This window comes from Calypte anna, chromosome 2, assembly GCF_003957555.1.
Source record: "Calypte anna isolate BGI_N300 chromosome 2, bCalAnn1_v1.p, whole genome shotgun sequence".
Classification (NCBI taxonomy): Eukaryota; Metazoa; Chordata; class Aves; order Apodiformes; family Trochilidae; genus Calypte; species Calypte anna.
In genome coordinates this window covers 136,688,960-136,714,370 of record NC_044245.1, presented here as the reverse complement: position 1 = coordinate 136,714,370, position 25,411 = coordinate 136,688,960, and the positions used below count along the sequence as shown (strand labels likewise).

Genomic DNA, 25,411 nt, shown 5'->3' with positions numbered 1-25,411 from the left:
TTTTTCCTCTAAATTTTTATAGTAAGAAGTTCTTTTCTTCTCATCAATTATAGCCAGAGGTTGCAAATTGGTAAATGCAGGTCTTCCCTTTGTATTCAGGTTTCCTGGAATTCTTGTATTTGCTACCAATTTGCACTAACTGTCTGGCGGCTTATTAGCATTTTATCTTTTTAGTCCTGACAAAGGAGGGGGGTCTGTTGATGAGATATTGCTGATGGAAATAAGTTTTATGCATTTTAAACAGAGTAAACTATGGCAGTAGAGCCACGGTTTTGTTGATTCAGGAGGCAATTTTTTTATTTTCAATGTATCCACATTACACAAGCATCCTAAGGGAATGGTTTCTCAAAGAACTGTAAGAAGGATTTGCAGCTGATTTGTGCCACTCTTCGTAAGCACAAAGGGCAGTGTTTGTGCTTTCCTTCAGAAGTTTAGTTGAAGGCCTGAAAAGGTAATGGGGACAAGTATGGGGTTAGAAATTTAGGAGAATTACATGCAGAAAATGGAAAGCCAGACAAAGGTCTTAAAAGTGGAGAGACTAACTTATATTCTGTAATTATAGCACCTCTTCTCTACCACCCTCACTGTCTTGATGCTTTTTTAGAGAATATTAAGATGGATGTTTAGGAGAACCATCTGATATGGAGAAATTATTAGGGATCAAAGCCAAAGGAAAACAAATGTTGGATTTATAACCAAGATTCTGAATCATTTAACAGTCCATTTGTTGTTCCTGTACACCAGAATGGAAGTGCTACACGTTGGGAATTACTTCTCTAGAGCATGGATAGATAGGATAGAATTTAAGCTGATCCTCACAAACTGACTTTAGGCAGTAGATTTAGTCAGCTTTATGTATCAATAAAAGCAGATGCATTCAGGTGGGATTTTTAATGTAAAGCAAGGCTTGCTTGGATTGACAAGAATATGTGCTGTATGGAATATCAGACTAAGAAGGAAGTCCAATTGGGAAGTAGAAAATATACTGGTTATTTTTTTATCAGCTCTTATATTTAGAGAGTAAATTTAGAGTTTTTGAGAAATGGGGAAGAAGTGATTCAGATGGATATAAAGCCTGAGCTAGTGAAGTAGCATTCATTCCATAGGAGGATGCTCCCAAATGTAATTTCTTTAGAAGGGACATGGAGGTGTTTAGCTGGTGCTGCTAAAAAATGGATGTTGTTGTGGTCTAATATGAAGGATTAAACTCAGTATGGGGACTCAGTCCTGTGTTTGCTGCAAAATTAAACATATGCTTTAATCCTTTTAATTGTTCTGCTACTTTCCCAGTCTATCAAGAACAGAAATCTTCATTCTCTGTTTCTCACAAGAGATGCAATTCACAGCTGGAATTTGTGATTCATCTTGTCCATATAGAACTGTGCAGAGGGGAAGACATTTTCTTTGATGGTTTCTGTCTTGACTTATTTCATGTAGATGTTAATTGGCCATAGAGTGAAATACAATGTGAACCATTATTTCCTCTGCATAATTTGATCCTGACCTGACAACAGCACCAGAAAGCTATGTGTATAGGGGGAGTGGCTTGCATGCACTGCAAGATGGGGAGAAGAATGCAGAATGACTTCAAGCAAGATATGGCAGCATTTCCAAGACCAGTAACTCTACTTGCCTATATAACTTTTCAGAGGCACTATTTCTTAATAATTTAATTTTATACAAAAATACTTCAAATTGGTAGTTCTAACTCCAAGCAGCCAGGAGACCTTGAGTATTAACACAGTCTTCTGTTGTATGTGTTTCTATTTCAAACTGGTTTTGAGCTTTCCTTTGTCATTAGAGTAATTTTTGTACTGATACACACTACCCCCAAAATACCTGGTTTAGTTGACAAAGCAAATACATAAAGTTGTTTATTTTTTTCCCCAGAAGAGTTCTTTGGAAATTCTGACAGTCCTTTTTAATAATGTGCTGTATAAATCCTGTATCCATATGTAGGACACTTCGAGTATGTATTTGTCCTCCTTCACATTCTAAACTTCAGTGAATTAAAGTTTCTGGTTAATGTCACGGGGCTCTTGCTTTGATTTTTATAATATTTTTTTCCAGTTTCTTGTACGTGAAGAACAATGTAAGGCTGTATACACATATTATTTGGTAAATTCTGTAAATTCTGTGTATCTTTAAATGATTTTAATGCTACTGAGTTTTTTTTTTCTTGTGATTCTCCTAATCAGTTATAGCTCTTGTTAGGGCACACATTACTGGAAGCAAACCATTTCATAGCTCTGCTGTTTCTGAAACAAATGATTGCTGTTACAAGGAGACCTTTGTAGGTAGTGTTTAATTTAAATATGTTCTTACAGCAGTCTCTGGGCTGTTAAACTCTGTAGTTCAAGCATCTGTCATTCAGAGTTCACTCCCTGACAGAGCATATCTTAGGTAATGGAGGCATTTATACTGTGGGCTGGAAGCAGCACCGTATTGATTAAGTCGGATGGTTTAAAGAATGGTAAATGAACTGTAACATGTAATTTTCCCCTTCTTTGCTATTTTAGTGGATTTTTGAATGATATATAACAAAAGAATTATAATATTTATTGGCTGTTTCTGTATATGATACTGTTCATTCTAGAAGGAGTGATATGTTTCTGCAGGTGAAGGTTCATAATACGTGTAACATAATACATGTAACATAACCCATGTATCACAATGCACCTAACAGCCAGGGGATGGGAGAGCTCCTGATTGTTCCTCTGTGTGCTTGGCTCCCTCGTGTAGGATCTCCCGATTGAATGACCACAGTCAGATTTCTTTGGTAATCTACTGGAAATCCAACAAGTTGATGCTGTTCATGCAGCTGCAGGAAGGGGAGGAATGAGTAGGAACCAGCAATTTCAGCAACAGTTGAGGGTAAAGGATTGAATACAGTATGAAAGAGTATAAGTTTTGTTCTTGTCTTACTTTGTGGTGTGTTAATACAGGGGAGAGGTTTTTTTATCATAAAATGATCAAGAGCTGTAAATAGTATTGAGATGACTTGTTTTACTCATAGCTAAATATCTAGATAATGTATCAGTTACAGAATTCTGAAACAAGCATGAGCAAAATACTATTTTTATCACAGCTGTGGATTTATTTGTCAAATATGTAGGAAAGTTAAGCAACTTTTGTGTTTCTCATCATGGGAAGAACTAAATTTGAGCTCACAAAGACTTGTTAGCTGAATATTTATCTTTAAATGATACTTTGCTTGAAATTCCTCCAAACTGCTGTACATGAGCAGGGTAGGGTAAACAGATAATGATTTATAGACCCCAGCATATGAATTTCATACGGTTATCCTATGAAACAGAGTAACATTTTGGTCATTTGTACTGGTTTGGTTGGGGGATTTTTTTTGGTGGTGGTTTTTCTGTTTTGTTGGGTTTTGGTTTTGTGTTTTTGTTGTGGGTTTTTTTTGGGGGGGGCGTTTTAGAATTTATTGGTTGTTGGAATTTGAAAAGCTTTTGCATCACACTTGTCTTCAAAATGTTTCAAAGTTACAGTACAAGGTAGACTATTTACTAAAGTTATTTGGAACAGAAGTTGAAGCTTGCTTTTTCCTAAAACCGAGCAAATGCAAGTGCTCTCTTTGCCTCTCAGTTTTCACTGTGTCGGAGGTGGTCACTTTCTTTATACATTCTTCTCCTGGAACCTTTCATCACTTTTTTGCACAGTGTCAAGGAGTGGGACACAAGCCTGATATCAACACCTAATAATTTGGTATGCTTGGTATCACAGTTCTGTTTCTGCATGATAGATTCTTGGTATTGTGCATGATTTATATCATGATATTACTCACTTAACCACGCTTTCCATAGCCAGTTTTTAATCTCTCTTTTCCCTAGTTGACCACAATACATTCATCTGTTACCTGGTTTTGTCTCATGCCTTTCATTAAGTACATGTAACATTTTTTTTATTATTATATTAAAACTGTTATGCAAAAGTAATGGGGATAAGAGGGGCCCATACTGAGAGAGTAGTCTACAACACATTTGGTTAATGTGTGGTCTTTTTGGTGGAAAAATGTCAGTGTTCCTATGATGGCATTAAACATTTTAATCACTTTTAGTTCTGTGAAATTTTTATCCAGGAAAAATAAGTTTGGGTCTGGATATCACTTCTTCATCTTCTAAGTTTCACTAACCAAGTGCCCACTAGGGCATTTATTCTTCTGAATTTTGTCCCAGGTTTGATGTTAGAATTGTTTAGTGACCAAGCTCTGTTTCCACTGTCAGTAATGTTCCTACCATTTATAACACTGTGTAAAATCCAGTCTCTCTTTCATCAGTACTAATGGAAGTGAATGATAGTATGAGGTGATGGAAACATTTTATTTCCTAAACACTTCTCAGTTTGCCGTTGATTTCAGTTACTCTGGAGGACTGATCTTTCACAGCTGTTGCAAAATGTAAGTGGGTTTTTTCCATGCTCTGCAGATATCTGCTTTTTTCTAAACTCTGTGGCACAAAAGGGTCTTTTAAAATGTCACAAATACTAAGCAATTCATGTGTGCATTAAATGTAAACATTTTGCTGTCATTGTTTATGGAACAAATTGAAAGTTTAGGATTGAATGGGTTAAAAAAAGATAAATACTGAGCAACCTTCTTAGAGAAAGAGGAATGCAAGTTACCTAGTTATTCCTTAGAAAGTATCTTACATTCAGTTTTATCAGTTACTACTTGAAAATACTTGGGGCATCACTTTATAATTACATTAGCTATGCTTTTTGTCATCTACTCTTGTTTTTAATGAAAAGTTTTGTTAAATGTAGTGACGTGTGGATGAATTAATTGTTGTAAGTTTGTGATCTAAGCCTAGTGAAAACTATGTATGTGCATATATCTAGTTTTATCTAGAATATATATAAATATATAAATATATAAAGTATATATAAGTATATAAATATGCCCAGGTAGGTGGCTGCATATACATATAACTGCCTGACTCCCCCTATGATATAAAATAATCGGATAGGTTTTGCATGAGAACTTTTCTTTAAGAAATTATTTACCACTGAGGATTACTGCTGGACGTTAATGCATACATATGGAAGCACAATGTTGATTCAGATGGAAGAGGAAATATCAATTTAGATTGAGGAATGTGTTCCCTATAATCCTCCCTGTTCTCAGTTATTCTTATAGAGCTTTGCGTAGAGCTCGTAGCTATGGTGCGGGAATACTAACTTCAGTAGCAGATGTGAGCCTGAAGCTTATTACATATTTCACCAGATGTTTCATTTATCTTTAGGGCAACCTTCTGGTTTGTTTTTTATATCAAACACTGTGAGAAATCAAAATTCAGAATGTATTTGAAACATGTTATGGGTATTTGGAGATAAAGGAACTCTTTCATAACCTGAAGAAGTATTGTAATATTTCATATTAAGTATATTTTTGTTTTAAACTGTACTTCAACAAGATACATTATAATTTCCTGTATTGATCCAATTTGATTTACATTAAACTCACTTGTAAAGATAATATAACCTTAAACTGAGCAGGCTTTGCTTGTTTATGTAAGCTCATTTTCTACTTTTGTATTTCTTTATTAGTAATTCATACAATGTAATATCATTGTTTCCAGTTTAAAGTAATCTTTGGTTGAAGAAGCCTCAGCATTTTCAGAAAGAATTGTGAATCTCAAGAAGAGGTTCCTCAGAGAGGGTGATTCAATTGGTAGTTTAGCAAGTAATAGATCTTTGGAGACAGTTCTGTGGCTCATTGTCTCTGTTTTCACTCAGTGACCATCACCTCTGTACAGGGTAGCAAGTCAGAAATTCAGCTTCTGTGTTCCTGTACCTGCTCACATGTTTAAAACCATGTGCTGTCCTTGCTATGAGTAAATTATGAGACTGCCAGAAAGCTGGTGTGTAAATGAAATGAGTATGAAATGAAAGCTGGTATGTAAATGAAAATTTTAGCATTTGTGATTTGATGTTCAGGAGTATAACAAAACCACATATTGGAAAGATTTGCTACTGAAAATTGTAGGGGACAGGGAGTGAAATGTCTATTCAGTGGTTTTGTTCATCAAGCACATCTAATGGTTTTGCTAACCAGGTACAGTCTCTGCCTTCTGTCATTGTTTTCAGGCTGTATCAGTTTCATGAAAAAAAAATACCCTGTTCATAAACTTGCCAAAAACCCTAGAAGGTAAGTAGGAATCAAACAAACACTTAAATCTGACTTTTTTCAGTTGATCCAAATTTTACACTTGAGTTCTGTAGAAAGATTGTCAGACAAATCAAGCAGAGATCAAGTACAATTCTTCCACTTGAAGTGCAGCATTGGAAAACAAGTTATTGCTCTTGTCCTTGAAAGAATAAGAGAGAGTAATTTTATAAACACTTTGGATCAGGAGTTTTGTGAGCTCTCATGTAGCATGGAGTAGGTCTTAACAAAGACTATTTTGTGTACATTCTCTTCTCTTTGTGGACGTCTCTTTTGTGGCTGTGCAAGAGTCCCTTTTTGGACTTAATTAGGTAGTCTCCTTGTAACAGCTACAATTGCTTACATAGAGAAGTAATTTTAGGAAAGTATTATATATACTTACAGCTATCTTTTAAAACAACAGCTGGCTACCAGAGTCATCATGGTGTGGCCAGCATTTGCTCTCCAAAACAAAATCTTGAGGTCTATTTTAAAAGCTAATTGGCGTATCTTTAAGGCTGCTGTAGTGTTTGTGTTCCTCCTCATGCTTCCTAAGAAAGGATACCTTTAGGATAGACTTTCATTGCCACATGACCTTGTGGGGATAAAAGAACAGAGAACAGCCTGGGCTCCCCTTCTTTCAAAGTCACTAGTGGGCCCAGCAAAGTTTCAGTTGTGTCAGAGTGATCAAATAGCCAGCTCCCTAAAAATCTCACTGGTTGTCCATTTCAGCAATAGGGACTGGTTCTGCTGGGTCCCTGGTGGAAGTCTTGATTTGTGAAATCATTGTGGATTCAGTTTTCCCAAGATGAGGTTTTGGTAGTGTGACTGTCACTTTGTCAAGTGTTCCTAACTCACAGGACTCTGCCAAGGCCATTTTTTGTGTGGAATCTTTTCCACCTGCCAAAGGAGTGGCACGTGGTTTCCACGACCCCTCAACTGTTAAGTGTAAAAAGTCAATAGAACATTTGTAGAAAAAATGTTTTAAACTCTAAACCTAAAGACTTACTGAAATTACTTACTAAGAATAGAACAAATCTTTTTTTTTTCTTATTGTTAAGGACTTTGTGCACACACATGCCCACCACAACCTCTGTGTCTTGTTGATACCTTAATTTCTAATATACAGTGCTGTGGCTCACAATCTTTGTACAGAGAGAAGAATGGATTTCTTTTTTTTTTTTTTTTTTAATTCCCTTGAGTATATACTTATGATAAAATATGGAGGAGGTGTTGGAAACACGAAGTGCAGTTTTTAAGTAATTGTTTGGAGACTCTGGGAACAGTATAAACATCTTTCTTCTGAGGCAGAGAAAACTTTTGACAAAGTTTCCTACTTGCACCTGATTCTGTGATTGTGATTCACAAAATAAATTGAACTAGGAAGTTTATTTATTTTAAATAAACAGAAATTGAACTTATTCTTCCTGAATAATGCCTTTCCAGATCCCTCAAAGTTGCCACTGTTTAGCTCACGAAACTAATTATTTGTACTGTTTTTTGATATGTATGCATATCTGTGGTACATGTAAATACTTTGTTTTCAGATTCTTGAAAAGCTCATCTAGATTTTATTCTGATTATTCTGATAGTATTATTCAAGAGAATTTACTGATTTTGCTGTTCATGGTACAATAGTATTACTCAATATTCTTTATTTAAATGCAGTTTTAAACAGAGCAGGTTATGGGCATTGTACTAAGATGCTTTTTAAATTTGTATTTTTTTTCTGCAGTGTTTCCCCATCTGTTGAACAAAATTAATTCTCTAGGCCTCTCTTTTCAAGTCCTCTTGACATTGCAGTTCAGTGTTATTCAGTCCCTGGCTTTGTTTCCTTTCTGTCCTTTGACAGTTTTGTATTTTCATGTTTGCTTACCATATTGAACTGCAGTCGCAAATCTAAGCAGTTTGTGAAACAAAATATTTTCAGACTGCATTACCCATGTCAATTTTTTGAAGCCATTTCTGGTGCATTTTTGAGTGCATTCAGTGAGAGTGGCTAAAATAAATATAGTCTGTGGCTGTTAACCAAAGATTTTGTACCTATTGTGACTAGTGTCTTGTTTGCATTTGAAAAAGTATTTAGGCTGAATCATTTGAGAACTATATAGTCCTCTGCATAATAGCTTTTAACGTGTTCAATGACTAACAAAAAGATGAATGCAGAATGAAAATAACTGCTTTTGAAGAGCAAAAAGTCTCCTTTCATGAAATTTCACACTATGGTGGTTTCTTTCTGAAAGCCTGTATTTTACTCAAACCAAACTTGGATTACTTAGATCACCATAACTTTTCTTTAGTATGTAGTAGAACTTTTGGATCTCAACCCTTTAAAAAAAAAATCAAACTGTAATATTTTGTGTGACTTGAATTAAAGGTTTGGGGGGGGGGGTGTTAAATTTTTTTTTCTTTACCATATTCTAACTTATTTAGCTATCTTTTCCACTCATAGAATCAATGAATAGCTAAGGATGGAAGGAATGTCTAGAGATCTCTGGTCCAGTCTCCCTGCTCAAAACAGCAGGGTTAACAGAATAGGTTGCTTAAAGCCCTGAGTGTTTGGATTTTGATTATCTGTGAGGATGGAGGCTTAGCAGCTTCTCTGGGCAGCCTGATCTGGAGTTCATAGATTATCACAGCTTTTTTCTTTTCTTTAAAAAAGTATCTTGTATTATGTTCAAGCTGGATTTCCTGTGCCTGTTACCTCTAATCCTGTCTTTGGGCACCACTGAGAAGAGTCTAGTTCTTCCTTGATATCCCTGCCTCTTCCTGCTTAAATATTTATGCACATGGATAAGATCTCCTTGAGCCACTTTTTCTTTAGGATGAACAACCTCAACTCTCCCAGCCTCTCCTCAAATGACAGATGCCTTCACTCCCCATTCATCTTTATGGCCTGTCCCTGAACTCTCTCTCCAAATTCATGTCTCTCTCATACTGGGGAGCCCAGCACTGGACACAGCACCTCAGGTATGTCCCACCAGCTCTCCTCAACCTACTGAAAATGCTCTGCCCCGAAGAGCCAGCTCATTGTCAACTTGGCTTCCACTAGGACCCTCTGAGTCTTTTCTGTGGAGTTTCTGTCCATCCAGTCAGCCCTAGAATGTGCTGGTGCCTGCGTTTGTTCCTTCCCAGTGGCAGATCTTTGCATTTCCCATTGCTGAACTTTCAGATTCCTGTCAGCCTGTTGAAGTCCCCCTGGATATCAGTACAAATCTCTGGTATATCAGTCACTCCTCCCAGTTTTGTACATTGTGAACTTGTTGAGGGTGCACTCTGTCTCATCACTTAGGTCATTAATGAAGAGGACAGAACAGTACTGGACCCAGTATTGATCCCTGGGGCACACCACTAGTGACTGGCCTCCAGATGGACTTCATGCTGTTATTCTGAATGCCTCGTCATCTTTTATTGGAAATTGTTTGGGTAGTTTTAATCTTGAGGAAGTCTTTTTCATCAGCTATAATTTAGGTTTGTAAATATAATTTAGTTATGAAGGCATTTTGGCAGTCAGTGAAATATAGGTATCAGCCAGTGATTCAGTGATTCATCTTTTCCTCAAATGGGGGCTCTTTTGTTTTGGGCTGTGTTCAGAGTAAGTGGTAAATGCTATCCCAAGGGCTTGTAATCTTCAGAGAAGAAGCAGGCATGGAAAGAATAGACTTGTCCAACCCTCATCAGGGAGTCCTTCAGCTGAATGAGCAGTGGAACCACAGCCTCCTGCCTCCAGCTCTGATGCACTGCACATTAAGCTATACTTTTTGTCTTACTCTTTAGAGAATTGGAGTGGATCTATCCCCCTGTTTCCCAACTTGTTTCCCATGTACAAAACCTACTTTTTATAACTTCCTTCTTGGCACATTGTGCTTTTTTCTGCCTATTTAAACAGGGTGTGAGTTTAGTTCTTGGCTACTTTAAAAGAACAATCCACACTTAGATATAAATGTTGTAAGTGCTATGTTGCTGAAATATTAGCTTTGGCTTGCAGAATCCTGCCATGTGAAGTTACAAGCCCTGGAAAGCGGAGGAATTCACCCTTATTCTGCCTTAGGTAGCTTGATCTAAAAGCTATGAGCTTTGTTTTCTAAATGTATCTTCTTAAACTGCTGAGGGGTTTAGTTTTATTTAAATCATTTGGTATCTTATGCATTTGAACATAGTACATGGTCTCAGGTTGTTATATACCAGAGGCTGCTTATGAGAAGGCATGACTGTCTTCTACCTCAAATACCTAACTACTCCTGGTTTTATTGTTCCTCCTGCTGTGCTATGGAAAAGGCTTTTTTGAAGCTGGGTTGCATTAATTGTTTCTTTGAGGACACACTGAAGAAGTTAGGCTAATAACAAGCGTTGCTAGTGTTAGCCTGGGCTTTAGAAACTCTACTGAGTAATATCAATGGTAATGCCATTCAGTAGATACCTTGCAGTCTTACAGCTCCTAACCCCAGCACTAATCCACAGTGAAATGGAGATTTCTGTTTTGAGTTACTTTGGTTTGAATTCCCTAACTGTCAGGTTGCTATCTGGGCTGAGGTGTTAAATCGCAAGGTGTTGGTTTTTTTTTTAGGGGGTAGGGAGTAGTAGAGGGGTAGAGATGAACTCTGTAATATTGCAAACAAAGACATACTGTCAGGCTTCTGTGTATTTTTTGTTATTGAGAAGTTGCCTTTGCATTTCTTATTGTTGAACTTGCTCTAACACCACCCTTTTCCCATGTATATAAAAGTATGGCCATGTGCATTAGTGTTTACATGGCATCCATCTTGACTCTTGGTTAAATGTGTATTTAGATATAGGGGGGTTGTGTATATCCTCAGTCCTCGTCCTCTACCCATGTATGTGTGTACATATACATATGCATACACGCACAAGTGAAAATAAAGAAGCACTAAGTGGTGATGAGAAATCTGATTTTCTTGGGAAGAAAATGGGATCTGTAACAGCTAACTATTCGGGTTGTCCAAGGCAGCATTGGAAGTCTCATGTAACAGTGGTTTTGAAGACCTAATGCATCAATGCAGTTGGGCTGGCTCTGTCCTGGCCAATTGAAATGTTATTTAGTAAACAGTGCTTGTTTAAGTACTTCAGTTGATTCCTGTGTGTTAAGGAACGGGCATGTCCTGTCTCAGCCTGTCTTTCTCCTTCCTCAAATGTGGCATGCTAAATTGTTCTTTTCTCTCTCAGATTAAGGATTGAGCATAAGGTAGTGGAAACTGGAAAAAAAAATTACTTTCCTAGGCTGACAGTGAGCCTTTCAAAGCTCTCCCTGCTGGCTTTTGATGGCACCTGTGTTGTGAGCTGCTAGCCCTGTGTTACAGCATCATCTTGGAGTTCTCCAGAAATCTGTAATGTTATGTCTGAAACTATAGACTTTTAAAATGTTAGGTACCTTAATACAGTTTCACTAATTAAATGCTGCACATGCTTCTTAATCGATGGCTGTTGTGGCAGCAGTAATGCAGGGAGACAGCACAGTGATGTAGTAGGGATGTTCTTGAACATTTCTTTGTTGAAATCGGCATAAAAACAAGGTTTCAACTAACGAAGTGCAGCATACTTCCTCCATTGATTAGCTCTAAAATTCTTAACGCGTTATTTTTCTTCTAACATTAGTGTTAACCAGAGGAAATGGATGGAAGCTGTGCCAGGGGAGGTTTAGGCTGGATGTTAGAAAACATTTTTTCACTGAGAGGGTTGTCAGGCATTGGAATGTCCTGCCCAGGACAGTGGTGGAGTCACCATTCCTGGAGGGATTTAAAAGGCGTTTGGACTTGGTCCTTAGGGCCATGGTTTAATATTTAGCTTATGGTGTTGGTCAAGGTTTGGTCTGGATGATCTTGGAGGTCTCTTCCAACCTAAAACATTCTGTGATTCTGTTTAGCTGTATGTGACAAGATGCGTTGAAAATTTGGATGCCATCAGTTGTGGATGATGATTTTCTGTTCAAAATGCCATGTGTTAGGACTGTAAGCTTTTGCTGCCTGCTAACATCCATGGCCACAAAATAACTTTTTGCACCTACAATACCCTGCTAGTGCTGTAGCCTGTCATGTTGACATTTACATAATATTATTTTGCTTTACGAATCAAAGGAAAGTTTTTTTCATGTACAGGAAAGGACTAGCTCTATTAGAATTTTGGTTACCTACTGTTTCTTGGTAGAGTCAGCAGCTTCCAATGTGATTGTGCTGTGGCCACTGGCAGAAAGGACTTAATAAAAAGTTTTCATGAGATGTGGAAAGGTCTTGTCATCTAATTGCAATAATTTAGGAGCCTTTTGGGCAAATGCTTTCATAAGATTTGATCCAGTATGCAATTCTTCGTCCAAAATTAAATATTTTTCTTTTAGCTTCCTAGAAAATATTAATCAGGATCTTCTACTCTTGAGCCCACCTACAGTCAGTTCCCTTCATACTGTTTCACAAATGCTAAAGTATCCTAAGAAAGAATTGAGAATTCTTGGTGACCAACACACTACAAAAAAATACTAATTAACTTGTGTCCCTTATGAATATTTTAATGTATTGTGGAGGAAAAAAAAAGACAACATTTATTTGAGTTTAATCATTGCTCTCTTAAGTTAGTTGGATGGGTTGTCCCAGTCTTTTTGTGTCATGGACATTTAAAAGACTACCTGCTCCATGGGATGTATTATGGAGAGGTGTCAGGTGGTTTTTCAAGACTGTTGTAAGAGGTAATACTGAAATGTGTTGTGACTTTGTGTTCATCTTGGTATTCTACAAAACTCCTACTTACTGCTTTAAATTAGGAGTGAGAGTTAAGTGCTACTCTTACTGAAAAGAAGTTAATACAGCATTTTATTGATGTTTGATCAGTGAGTAACTGCACCTACGCCAGATAAAACTAATACTAATTTACCAATTTTGGGGGCTCCTAAGGGTCCTTTTTGGTTCCTTAAAGAAGTAATAGATATTAACTGCTTCAAGCCTTCTTGTCACATGGGGAGACAATGCTCTGCACCAACAGATCTTGATGGAAGAAGCTGTAAGCCTGAGACTGAAGACACGTGTCTTCCCCCCACCCATCCCAAGTACACTTAACACATTTGGAAGATAGATACTTGTGTAATTTTGATTCAAAAGTCATGTGTTTATGGGGGCAGCTACCATTTGTTTTTCTGTTTTGCCAAAAATTAGAACATTTCTTGATTGATTACCCCTGCCAGATCTTTAACAGTGTTATTCCTACATGATAGGCTGATGGTGGTCACAGAAAACAACTTACAGTTACTTTCAACTGAAAAAACAGGCTGTAGCAATGAGCTTTGATTTATTTTAAAGGCAAGTCCAAAAAAATTTTGTGGGGGTTTTTATGCTTCACTGTTTGGACCTCGTTTTTTGAGCTTGAAAATTAATAACAGTGTCAGAGATTCTTCAAAAGAGATGTAGATATTTAATACTAAGGATTCAGAAAACCACTTGTTTTATGGTAGCTGGTAAGACAAGATAGTTGTTTTGGCTTCAAGTAAGCTGTTGAAGATGTCCCTTATCTTCCCCCTGCTCTTTGAATTTTTTGCAGTGCAAACACTAAGAATGATACTAATTACCAAGACTTTGTAGCTTTATGAAAAATAAAAACATTTTTCTGCTTTTCAAGTCAATATGTGAAGTCTTTATTCTTTTTCAAAACCCCTTGTGTGAAGTCTTCATTCTTCTTCACTTACAGAAAAGTTATTAACAAAAATGAGACTTTCTTGTGATGTGTAATGTGTGGCACTACTGATTTGTAAAGTGCAGTGGTTGCTAAGTTGTTTCCATTTTAGTGTCTGTCCCCCTTTCAAATTGTTGAATATGAAAATCTGTGTTAAATTAAAAAAGTAAGAATGACCATGTGATTCATTAATCTTTAAACATTTCCAATTTTTTTCCAGATAATTTAATAATGTCTCTGAGAGTTTATGTACGATAAAGCTTTATAAAAACACATTGGTCTGATTGACGTTTACATAGGAAAGGAATTAGATTTTCACCACACATTTTTGTACTGTTGTGTTCTTAATGACTTTATAACTTGTAGCACTAAGGCAGGTAGACAGGTATGTTGGTAATATTTTGTAAAGACAGAGCTTAACTGTTAATGTAGCCTCACAAGAGTAAACAAGCAAAAATCAGTGTCCAGTAAAGAAACTTAAGGAAAACTTTTTTTTTTTTTTTTTTATTTTTTTTTTTTTTTAAATAAGGTGTTCAGTCACATCTGAGGTTATTGTAACATATGGTTGTTTTTTGACCATGTGGATTCCTTTCCATGGCTTTAATCCTACTTTGCATTTTATCAGCTAGAATTATACTCATTGGACAAAAATTTTGTAAATAAAGGCTTCATGGTGCTGAAGTTCATAGGAATGCATTCCTAATAGAAAAGATTAGATGCTTTCATCAGGTATTTGATGTTTACAAGGAAATATGATAGCATCTTTTTTATAAGGAAAGCAAGACTCAAGTTGCTCAAATGGCATTTTTAGTAGGAAAATTTACTGCTGTCAGGAGAATGTAGGCTGACTGAAACTTTTTTCTTTATAAAGATTTTATTCTTGTAGCAAATCCATCTTCAGTCAACATAAAAATAGTAGTGTAGTAAGCCAAATGGTTGCTTAGACATGGATAATGTTTAACTGCTGTATAGGAGAAGATTGCGGATTAAGTGATGCCTGTGAGATACTGGGAAGATGAAGCTTTCTGTATAAATGCCAAGAAAACTACTCCAAATATATGGTAGAAAACCTTCAAAATACGTTGTGTTTTCTTCTGTCAGTTGCTTCTTGTCAATAAAATAATGAAATTGTATTCCTTGATTTCAGCTTTAATTTCAAGATACTGGTTTAAAATGGATTTCTGAATTAACTAATGCTTTTATAATACTCAAGTGTTTTAATATTTCCAGAAGATAATATTATTATGCTTATAGAAGACAATTTTTCAAGTTATCTTGACAAGTCCTGTCTATCCTCTATGGCGTATTCATGAGGCTTATGTGTGTTCTTTTAAAAACAAAAAAAGTTTCCGTTATTGTGATGTGTGTAGAGAATTGTGTGATCAGGCAGATTTATTTAGTATGTCCAAAGGCTTATATGAGTGCTTGCTCATGTGTTAATAAAATGATATAATAACTTGATTGGTTTGATTAGCTCCTAATTCAGTGGTTGTGTGCTTAGACCAGAGCCCCAAGCTTGCTGTCAGAGAATACTGGGTGAGTTCCAGCACATGTGCAGGAAGTGGTTTGCTTCCACTTGCTGCTATCCCGTTGTCCCGTCACGCACATCCCCATGCACATCTCCATGCTCCTTGTTTTACTCATTTTCCCTGAACTTGTCCTTATCCTCTTATTTCCACCAACAGAGCTTCCCTTTCCTACCTTGCCCTGCTTTGCCAGGAGGTGTCTTTGTGCTGGTCCATGCCTTGGAGCCACCTCTGTAAAGCAGCAGGGTGATGGTGGGCAGCTACTGCATTGGTGTCATGTCCCCAGCTCCAGGACAGGTACTGCTGCCCACACTGCCAAGCCTCAAGTCACCAGCTCTGGGGGAGACCATGCCTGGACAGCTGCTGTCTAAAAACTGGTAATAAACCACAATCTGGAGAAACATGCTTACATTTGGGTCTGTTACTCCAGACAGAAGCACTCCAAACATGTTGTTTTATTTTTGCTGTGTTCCTGTTACTTTTCACTGTTCACCTCCTGGTTGTGATACCTACTTTGGGTGTCCCAAACTTTTTCTCTAGAGCACAATTAAAATTACCCAGTGGTGTAGTAAAACAAATATTGACTTGTGATCAAAATTGAAAATGAATTAGTTCACTAAGCACAGACAATGAAGAGTTACTTGAGATTCTCTTCTTTTCCATAAAATGAAGGACTTTTTGCTTTAGAAAGTATTGACACTAGCAAAGCCTCAGTTGCTGTAATGAGCTTCTACACATGGAGGACAGTTGGGTTAGCTCTTTAAAAAGCAGTAGTATTGATGGCATAGGTGGAGGTGATTGCTACAGATTGGTTTCCAATTTATCCCATAGCCTACAAGGAAAATGCAGATTTGTAAAGCATGCTTTTCAGATGTTGTGCAGTTTTTCCACCACAGTTGCTAGCTTACTAAGATAAAAACAGTTCTTCAAGAAAAAATTAATCCAGTTAGGACAAATATGTTCTACCCTTTTTTTTCATCCTTGGATTTAGCAATTAAAATGGAGTTGAATTAGGTCTTTTGACTTGCTTTTGCTTTTGTGATCCTTTGAGTGACTGTGACTACTGGACTGTTGCCTGTTTTCAGGTCATTTTTTTCCCATCCAGCAATACAGGCTTTGGTCTGCTTAGCTTCCAAGCTGAGGAGATCAGGTGCTTTCAGACCAGTTTAGCAAAAGTGCATAAAATACAGTAGTGTTTTGTAGCCCTGACTTGATATTCCGGAGAAGGAAATGAATATTTCTGAGGAAGGCAATATTTACTTTTAATTTTTTTTCTCTGAATAGGAGAATTGTTGGGTTACTGAGCTTGTGCAGTTGTCTTGGGACAAGTATGAGGGACTAGGATATAGATAAAAATCTGCAAATATGTGCATGCATATGGGTTGCATGCTTAAGGTTAAGCAATGTGTTTCAGCAGCATCTAGGGCTTTTTCAAATAAAGCAATGCCTTAGCTGGAATTAACTGAATTCTTCTTTTTGTCCATCCTTATTTGCATTTTTGAACCATAATAAGTTGGTTGTGGTACTAATTATATTTGCATCCCCACAATTGGAATTGTTATCAGTAGATTCAGTCATTCTGATTCATAGTTTTTTGTAAATAAATTGAGATTTTGTGTGTGCATGGAGGGAAACGAATCAATGTTGTCTCCATAATTCTTTGTGCTTAATTAAGTTAAATAAATCAGTTTTCCTTCTTTTCCAATGCGTACACTGGTTCCTTGAACTAGCATCTGCTAATTTGTTTTAGTCATTGAAGATACTGTCTGAAGCATACATGTGGTTTGGCAAGGCTGAATATGTATAGAAAAAACAGAATTTTTTGTGCTGCTAAAAAGTACCATGTAGCGCCTAGCACTTGTTCAGTACTCATGCTACCACATGGTAGCACTTCAAAAGATACAAATTATTGCCTTAAAAATACTATCCACATTAGCAGTGGTGTTATAAAAGGAATATTTTAGCTGCTTTTCAATATTGTTTGACCAGAATAATGGAAATTTGCCATGTTTCAGTTAATTTCAGACAAACATTAGTGCAGTGGCTGAATGCTGTTTCTTCTGATGGCCTTTTGTATCCCATGGAAAGTATGTCCAGTCTTAAGTAAATAATAGTTACTGACAACCCTAAGTTTAAATTCATCTGTCTTGTTGAGTGCTCAAGATTCCACAGGGAGTCAATATTCATCCTCAGGTACTCCTGCGAGTCTCTGAGGAGGCTGTTGCTGGTGAGGCAGCAATAAAGGTCTGCCTTGTTCCTGAATCAGTGACCTGTCCTCAGGAAGATGTGTTAACTTCTGCTATGGGAGTTCATAGTTTAAGGACAAATTTGTGAAACGTGAGTCAAGACAAACACTTAATTGTGAAACCGAGGCTGAAGGCTATGCAGATATCAGTGGTTTGTAGCAGAGAGTTGGTTGTTACCTCCTTTGCCAGTGCTGCCTATGCCCAGGGTATGAAGCAGAGAGCTGGGTTAGCAGCAACATAAAACCAGGCTTTGACCCGTGATGCTGGGTACAGAGCACTTCCCCTTTGGTAGGCTTGGCTTTTTAGGAGACATGTTGATTGCAGCTCTTAAAACCAGACTTTTAAGGCCTTAAAATACATGCTTGGAAATTAAGGCCTTGAGCATCTGAGGTGCCATCAAATGTATTACCTCCAGGCCATCTTTGAGCAGGGTTTCAGGTCACACTATTTACCAGGAGTCTGAATGTGGCCAGGCTGAAATGCATCTCATCTGATGGTTATGATAACTAAGTACTAAATTTCATCAACACATACATTGATATGTGACCTCCTGAGAGCTGGATTTTAATGAATTGTTTATGAAGAAATAAAAATTATAATAAGAGTTTTAATGATAAGTAAACTTGTATTAGGTTCCTACAAGAACACTTGTTTCCAAAATGTTTTAGAAATAAGCTGTTATTTCAAGAAGGAAGTGATTTTGCAAGTTGTAAACTTCAGATTTGTTGATTTGTTTTCATTTTAAAATAATCATATGGACTTTTTTTTTTCTTTTTTCTTTTTTTTTTTCCTTGAGTGCCTAAGTTGATTTGACCTATCCCTAAATTAGGTTTTCAAATAATAATGCTAGTGACCAGGGATATTCTTAAGGTATTTAAAAAACATTACCCAGTTGTTCTAGTGTTGAGCAGTAATCACGTTAGTCTTCAGTTCTTGGCCTTGTCTCTGGTTTATTATGTAATTTTGGATATGTATTTTTCTTATTGGTAAGGTAGGATATATAGCTCCTATATGTTCAAGCCCAGATAAATTTTCTAATGTGCTCTTTAGAAAAGAGAAAATGTTCATGTTATTTTAGTATTTTCTTTATTCTTTTTCAACAGGTTTATTAAAACATTGAATTCAGGGGGAGGGGAAATGCCCACAAAAGTATGGTAATGTTTACTGTTTTCAGTCAAGGGATCTTGTTAGTACTAGTTCACAGGAGTCAGTCACATTCAAGTGAAATACTCAAACTATTCAGTTTTGCATTTTTTCTGCTTTAGACAAATTGTAGTAACATTTTCTAGCTGCATTTATTTCCCTCCCCTCTCCCCCCCCCCCCAAGTTTGTTTGCAAGCTAAGGAAAAAAATTGCCCTTTTAGAGCAAGGAGAGCTTTTTAATAATGACACAACAGAGAATCTTCTGTTAAAAGAAATACCTACCCTAGAGAGGTGTTCAGGAGCCAGAGGCTGTGTGTTCTTAATGTAAGAAGCACACTGAGAAGTGCAAGTGTGATTGGTGACTTTCCTTGTCACAGGGACACTCCTGAACAAATCATTTTCTTAAAAACATAGATACTCTGTTTAAATGGGGGGATGGAAGCATCCTGGTTTGCCTGTTCTCCTGCCCTTTTCGTTGCTCACCTCAGTTCTGGGCACTCTCAGATCTCGTGGCACTTTTAGTAGCAGCTTTGTGGTGTGGCTTGGGAAGGACCATGACTTGAAGCAGTGAAGTCCTCCTTAGAAGCAGTGTGTGACTGTGCCCAGTCCTAGCAGATGAAGGACTCTGTAGGAGGAGAGAGCTCTTGCCTGGTTGGTGCTAAATGTCTGTGTATAAAGATGATGCTGTATAAATTGGGCAAAAGATGTAAAGAAACAGTGGTAACAATATCAACAAAAGCATCTTGGGGGCTGTTATCCATTTGTGCAAGTTGGCAGCTTGTTGGAGCTATCTAGCTACTAATACGTGTTATAAAGTATGTATGTTTGGTTAAAAGAGTTTCCATTTCTCCCTGGTGGGACTGCATCATGTTTTAATTTCTGCAGTTGTTTTCCCAAGGCAGAGATGTTAGCTATTGATGCTTTATTGGTTCTATGAGATTTTTCCACTATTGCCTTCATTATCATCTAACTGTTAACAGTCATGAGAGAAGGAATTGCTGACTTGAGATCTGGATGGTTTTCAGCAAGTCCTTTTTTGTCTAGATGATCTAGCTTACAATTGTGTTCAGTTACCTATTGCTGGTTATACTGTGCTTAAGAAAAGAAATTGTTCTGGAACTTAACTTACCAGGTACCTCTCAGGTGTACACTTTTAAGAGCATGGTACACAGGTATTCAAGTTTTTAAAAGATCTGGTTTTTCTTAGGATACTCCTGCCTTTTATATTATACCTCTTAAGGAACAAACTCTCTAAATGGGTCAACCACGTGATTTCACAGCAATCTCTATGATCACCACTGCATGACCACCTTGACTTTCACAGTATCCTTAAATACAAGAGAACTGGCACTTTAAGGAGCAGTCTATCTCGGCCATCTAAATATCAACATTTAAATTAATTCTCAAAAAAATGTTCTATCCCCTTCAGCTCCTTATGAAATTCTCTTTCTAGTTTTTCTTTTTAGTGACTACATTTGGTTGGAAAAGATCTAGCCTCAATTTCATGTTCTAACATGTTGTAGCATGTCATATCAAAAGTAAATCTTGCTTTCTTTCTACACAGATGTATCTTTGAAGAGCTTCTTTTAACCAAAATAGGTTGGTTTAGCTACATTTAATAAATGTATAATGTTATTTAATTCAAAGTTGTCACAGCAAGAATCTTTTAGTTTGTTCTGCTGATGGTCTGTATCCTTTGTCCTTAATTGTAAAATCTAGAACTTCAACATCTTAACCCCAAAATCTCAGCAAAACTGTTATGTTTAGGGAATGAGCTTGTCTAATATGCTAGATCTTAACCTTTGCTTTTGTGGGAAACATTGAGATGCTACCTACTAAAGCATTGGGACTACTTTGTAAGGAGTTTGCTTGAAAATGGCCACTATTTCTGGAAGCTTTGTAATGGAAACAGGATTAAAATTTATTTTTATCTGGCAGGTTCCTCTGCTTCAGGGGGATAGTTTTCATGCTGACTTTAAAATAGCTGTTTGATCCATTTTGCTATCTGGCTGTTCTATATTGTATAGTGGCATCTTTAGATTTGCCTAGAGAGAGACAAAGGGTGCTTTTTCTCTGATTGAAGTATATTGTGGGATTTCAGATTGTAGCCTGGATGTTCTTGCTACATTAATTTTGGGGTGCTCTACTATTATGGTGTCCTGGAGGAAACACAAATTGCAAGCAATTCCTATTAAGAAATTATGAAATAAAATGGAACCACCATAGGCTGATAGACAAAAAAAGTCTGCAAGTCTGTATGTGTACATAGATTAAAAATACAGGCAGTAAGATATGGCAGTTGAATGAAAAGGGCCAGCAGGCTGCAGAATGTAGTTTGTGCTGTAAGGGTGATAAGTTGGAAAAATATTTGTCCAATCTTGAAAAATGTATCCTCGTATCTTTAAAAAATATGGTTGGATTTGGTTGTTTTTCTCTTCAAAGAATATGAAGTGGGGTCTGAAAATGTAGCACATTCTGTCTTCCAGTTCATTTCTGTTGCTTTCTTTTATAATGAGTATCATATTTTAGTATGTGCAAGGAGAAACCTTGAAAAAAAATTAACAAAAGATGAATTTGTCTTGTTTTAATCTTTGTAAATTTTGCAGCTGCAGACATAATTTAAGAATTATTTAGTGTTCTTGCATTTGATTTCCTATCAGTTGGCTATGAGTGTTGGTTCATCTGATATTCACACTGAAATCTGTTTCCTTAAATTTAACTGGCAGGCATAGTGCCTGCCTGTTTAAAAGATCCGATAAGTGATAAGTTGTGTTGATCTGCTTGATGGGATTATGTTAAACATTCCTGAATAGAATTTTGTTCCATCAAGACAATCTGTTTGAAGGAAGCATTTAGATGAAACAGAATGTATGCATTTGTACAAAGAAACATTACAGCTGTTGGTTTAAAAAGCCTGACAAAAATGTTCTTTATTGTCTAAGGTAACTTGCTGTATATGAATATGTGTGTGTATTATGTATAATATATAATATATACATGCATATTTGTGCACTTTCGTACATCTAAAAGAAAGAAACTGTTGAAAAACTGAATATAAGTGCTAAACTACCTGACAGCTACAGCTGGTCCTCTTAACTCTGATACTGAAAATGTTGTTTTTATGCTGCAAAAAAAGGCAGAGTTTATCTTCTGTTTCATGTACTCATAAGATAGTTCTTCTTTTGATTAGAAAAATTCCAGCAGTGTTACAATTTAAATTACAACATTTCTTTGTTACTAAATAGTAAAATGTTACTGCTTAATGAAACCCAGTATCAGGTGAGTTTTTTTATGAATGATCAAGGTAATACATCCTGTAAATGATGTGTAACAGTTTGTTAATCATTTTAGCAATTAACTGCAGCTGAAAAATGTCTGCTTTCTCAGGCTAGTCTTCCCCACATTCTCTGAGAAGGCTCTGGATTTTACTGAAGATAGCCTAGCACTCAATAAACAACCTTCTACACGGTTGCAAAAATGAAAATAAAATACAGCTTATTCATTCAAGCTCTCTCTCAAAATAGCCCAGATTGTGTAAGTTTACTTTTTAAACCTACTTTTTGTTTAATCTAGTTCAATACCAGATGGAAATGATGCGAAGCCTTCGCCACGTAAACATTGATCATCTTCACGTTGGCTGGTACCAGTCCACATACTATGGCTCTTTTGTCACTCGTGCCCTCCTGGACTCCCAGTTCAGTTACCAGCACGCAATTGAGGAGTCTGTAGTTCTCATTTACGGTTAGTATGAGGTTTCCTTTATTATTCTTTTCCCCTCTTAATATTATTACTACTATTTTTGTATTCTGTCTTTCGCCTGTAAGAGTAGCCTGGCAAGCCTTTTTGAGTAAATACCAACCCTGTGTCTACGGCAGCCTCAGCAGCAGCTAAGTCTAGACAGGGTTTCCTTCTTTCTGTTTATTTTTCTTGCTATCAGAGCCCTGATGTGTACGTTTTGGAATGCTGGAGTAGCTGCTTCATTTTTATTCCTTCATCTCCCCTCCCTCGTCGAAGGGGCTGGTGGAACCCGACCAGATGTCTAACAAACCCCTCTTGCTAGCGTGTCTGGCTCTGTACGTGACTGACCAATCATCGCACGAGTTGCCAAGTTTTTTTTTTATACCTCTGACAGAAGCATACAAAACCTGGACTGTTTCTTAGCACAAAGATTTTTTTCTTTTCTGCCTATTTAATGGTGTTTCCTCAAGCTCTCCAGACCAGATGTTCTGTGCTGTATCAGAACCATAGGCAATTTAACAGCTTTATAGCCTCCCCCCTCCCCAAACACTCACAGTTTGCCATATCTGGCAGACTTGCATATAGTTTCCAGCTGAGAAGTAAATGTAACGTCCTGAGTATCTGTCAGAAAAAATACTAATGAATACGATCAATCTTATGAGCTGCCCCAAAATTGTTTCAGTATGTTAACAATTGGATTACAGTAAAGAACAAGTTGTTAAAGTCTACTTATATTGGCTGGAAACATTGCATCATCAGACCTTGATGAATTTTCCACTTGTTTCAGTCTATTTTGGTTTTCATTTTATCACCGATTGCTAAAAGTTTTACTGTGTTAAGTTTCAGACAACATGAATGTTAACACAGCTTTTATTCTCATGTTGGCATGCTTCAGCCGTTATCATGCCACAAGTGTTAAGCTTCTTTGTCCTAGGAATGTAACAGTTTGTTTAGAAAATTTCCCCCTAAATTCAGAAGAGGATGTCAAGACAAAACTAATTTTTTTGTACTCCAGGTACACTGTCATGCATGAAGCAGCAGGGCAACTTGATCTGAATGAGCTTATTGTTACTCTGAAATTGCTTCGTTGTTGTTGTTGGATGAAATGTACTTTAATGAATATTTTAATTTACTGCATAATGACTGGAGGAAAAAAAAATCTTTATTTAAATGGGGTAGCTCTTACATAACTTCTGTGCATAGTTCATATGAAATAAAAGAAAATGTGACTTAGAACTTTAATGGGGAAATAATGGGAGTAGAATGGGTCTAGATCCTGCTGTGTTGTCCAAGTTGAGTTTATTAATTAGCTTCACTGTGTACAGTTGGATGTATTTTACATTTCAGTACAATAGGATTACTTCTGCTATAGTGTCTTTTCTGTGTTAGTAGTTGGTTGTTTTTTGTTAAAATAGGAATACTTAGTTAATTTCTTCCTGTTTGTATTCAGATATTATTAAGAAAAAAGTCAGTCTGGGCTTAGTAATGATATGCTTCCTCCATTTTTAATTATAGATCCTATTAAGACTGCCCAAGGGTCTTTGTCACTAAAGGCATATAGGCTGACTCCCAAACTAATGGAAGTTTGTAAAGAAAAAGACTTCTCTCCAGAAGCGTAAGTAACCTAAAAGAATGTTTTGCTGGATTATGTGGGAGGCAGAAGGGTACATGTGATGATGAAATACTGTATTTTAAAATCCCTTGTAACTGTGAGTATTGGGGAAACTGTATATATATGGGTAGCAATAATCATGCACTGATACAGTGGGTCTGAGAAGGCAGAAAACTTTCTCTGAGCATCTAAATAAGGGTCCAAGTGGTGGAACTTGAATTGATTTTGGAGATGGTTGGCGGGCTGGCTTTAAGGGCAACATTGAAGATGGCTGTATCTGGGAACAGAGTCAAAAATACAAAAAAAGAAACAGCGAAGGGGAAATAGCTGGTCTGTCTTTACACTCTTTTTTTCCAGAAGGAAAATTGAACAGGTATTCTGGAATAGCTGTTTCTCTGTATTTATTCAAAATTAACTCCCCTGTGTAGACACAATCTGGGAGGAAAGTAGGATAATTACTCTGTTTCAAAAGATTAGCCACTTGTAATGCATGCTGGCCTTAGCTGTCATCTTTCTTTCTCAAACAGCTTGGTGTTACACGTAGAAAACCAAAAACAATTAATAAACTTCCTTCATTGAGGAAAAATTGAATAATTTCTAAACATTTCCATGGTGAACAAACAATACTGTGCTTACTTGGGGGAGAATGAGGGGGAGACCACAACAAATAATCAGAAAAAGAACCAAACCAAAGAAGTTAAGAATGTATTTCCTTAGAAAATTAGAGCTCATGGTTTGATTTCCAGATTTTATGAATAGTATTACTGTCTACTTTATTATAAAGCAGCAACAATTTTTATGTATATTGTAAAAAAAACAAACAAACCAAAACAACAGAAAACACCAAAAAAAAAAAAAAAAAAAAAAAAAAAAAAAAAAAACCCAAACAAACAAAAAACCCCTTGAAACTGGAACCTTGGATTCTTATAAACACCATGGAATACAAGTATTCCAAAACACACTATTTTGTCAATCTAACTTTTGGTCAGTAAAAATTGTAATTATTCAGATATTGGAGAAATTGTTTTTCATTGTAATAGTTATGATTTTACAGGCATTTCAGTGTCATGAGGTAACTATACGCTTCACTTTAAGATACACTGATGGCAGGGAAATCAGTAAAGTATTTTGGAATGGGCAGAGTTAATCCTGTCAGTACAATCTTTTGCTGGAGGCTTTTTATGTAAGTACTGTACTAGCAAGCAGAGCGGCTGCTTGACTTCTGAGAGTTTTTCTTAAGGCACCTTTTCCTGCTCTTTGTAAAAGTGAGGTTTTGCCATGCAAATGCTCTCTCACAGAAACCTGACTCTTG

At 36.7% G+C, this 25,411-nt stretch overlaps 1 protein-coding gene across 1 annotated transcript in view; it reads left to right on the top strand.

Annotated features, from left to right (window-relative positions):
- The window catches only part of EIF3H (eukaryotic translation initiation factor 3 subunit H), a 90,719-nt gene that overhangs the window by 50,972 nt on the left and 14,336 nt on the right, over positions 1-25,411 (top strand). Inside the window, exons 3-4 of the mRNA XM_030445893.1 lie at positions 22,323-22,490; positions 24,003-24,102. Coding sequence (XP_030301753.1) covers positions 22,323-22,490; positions 24,003-24,102 — 268 coding nt within the window. The remainder of the gene's footprint in view (positions 1-22,322; positions 22,491-24,002; positions 24,103-25,411) is intronic.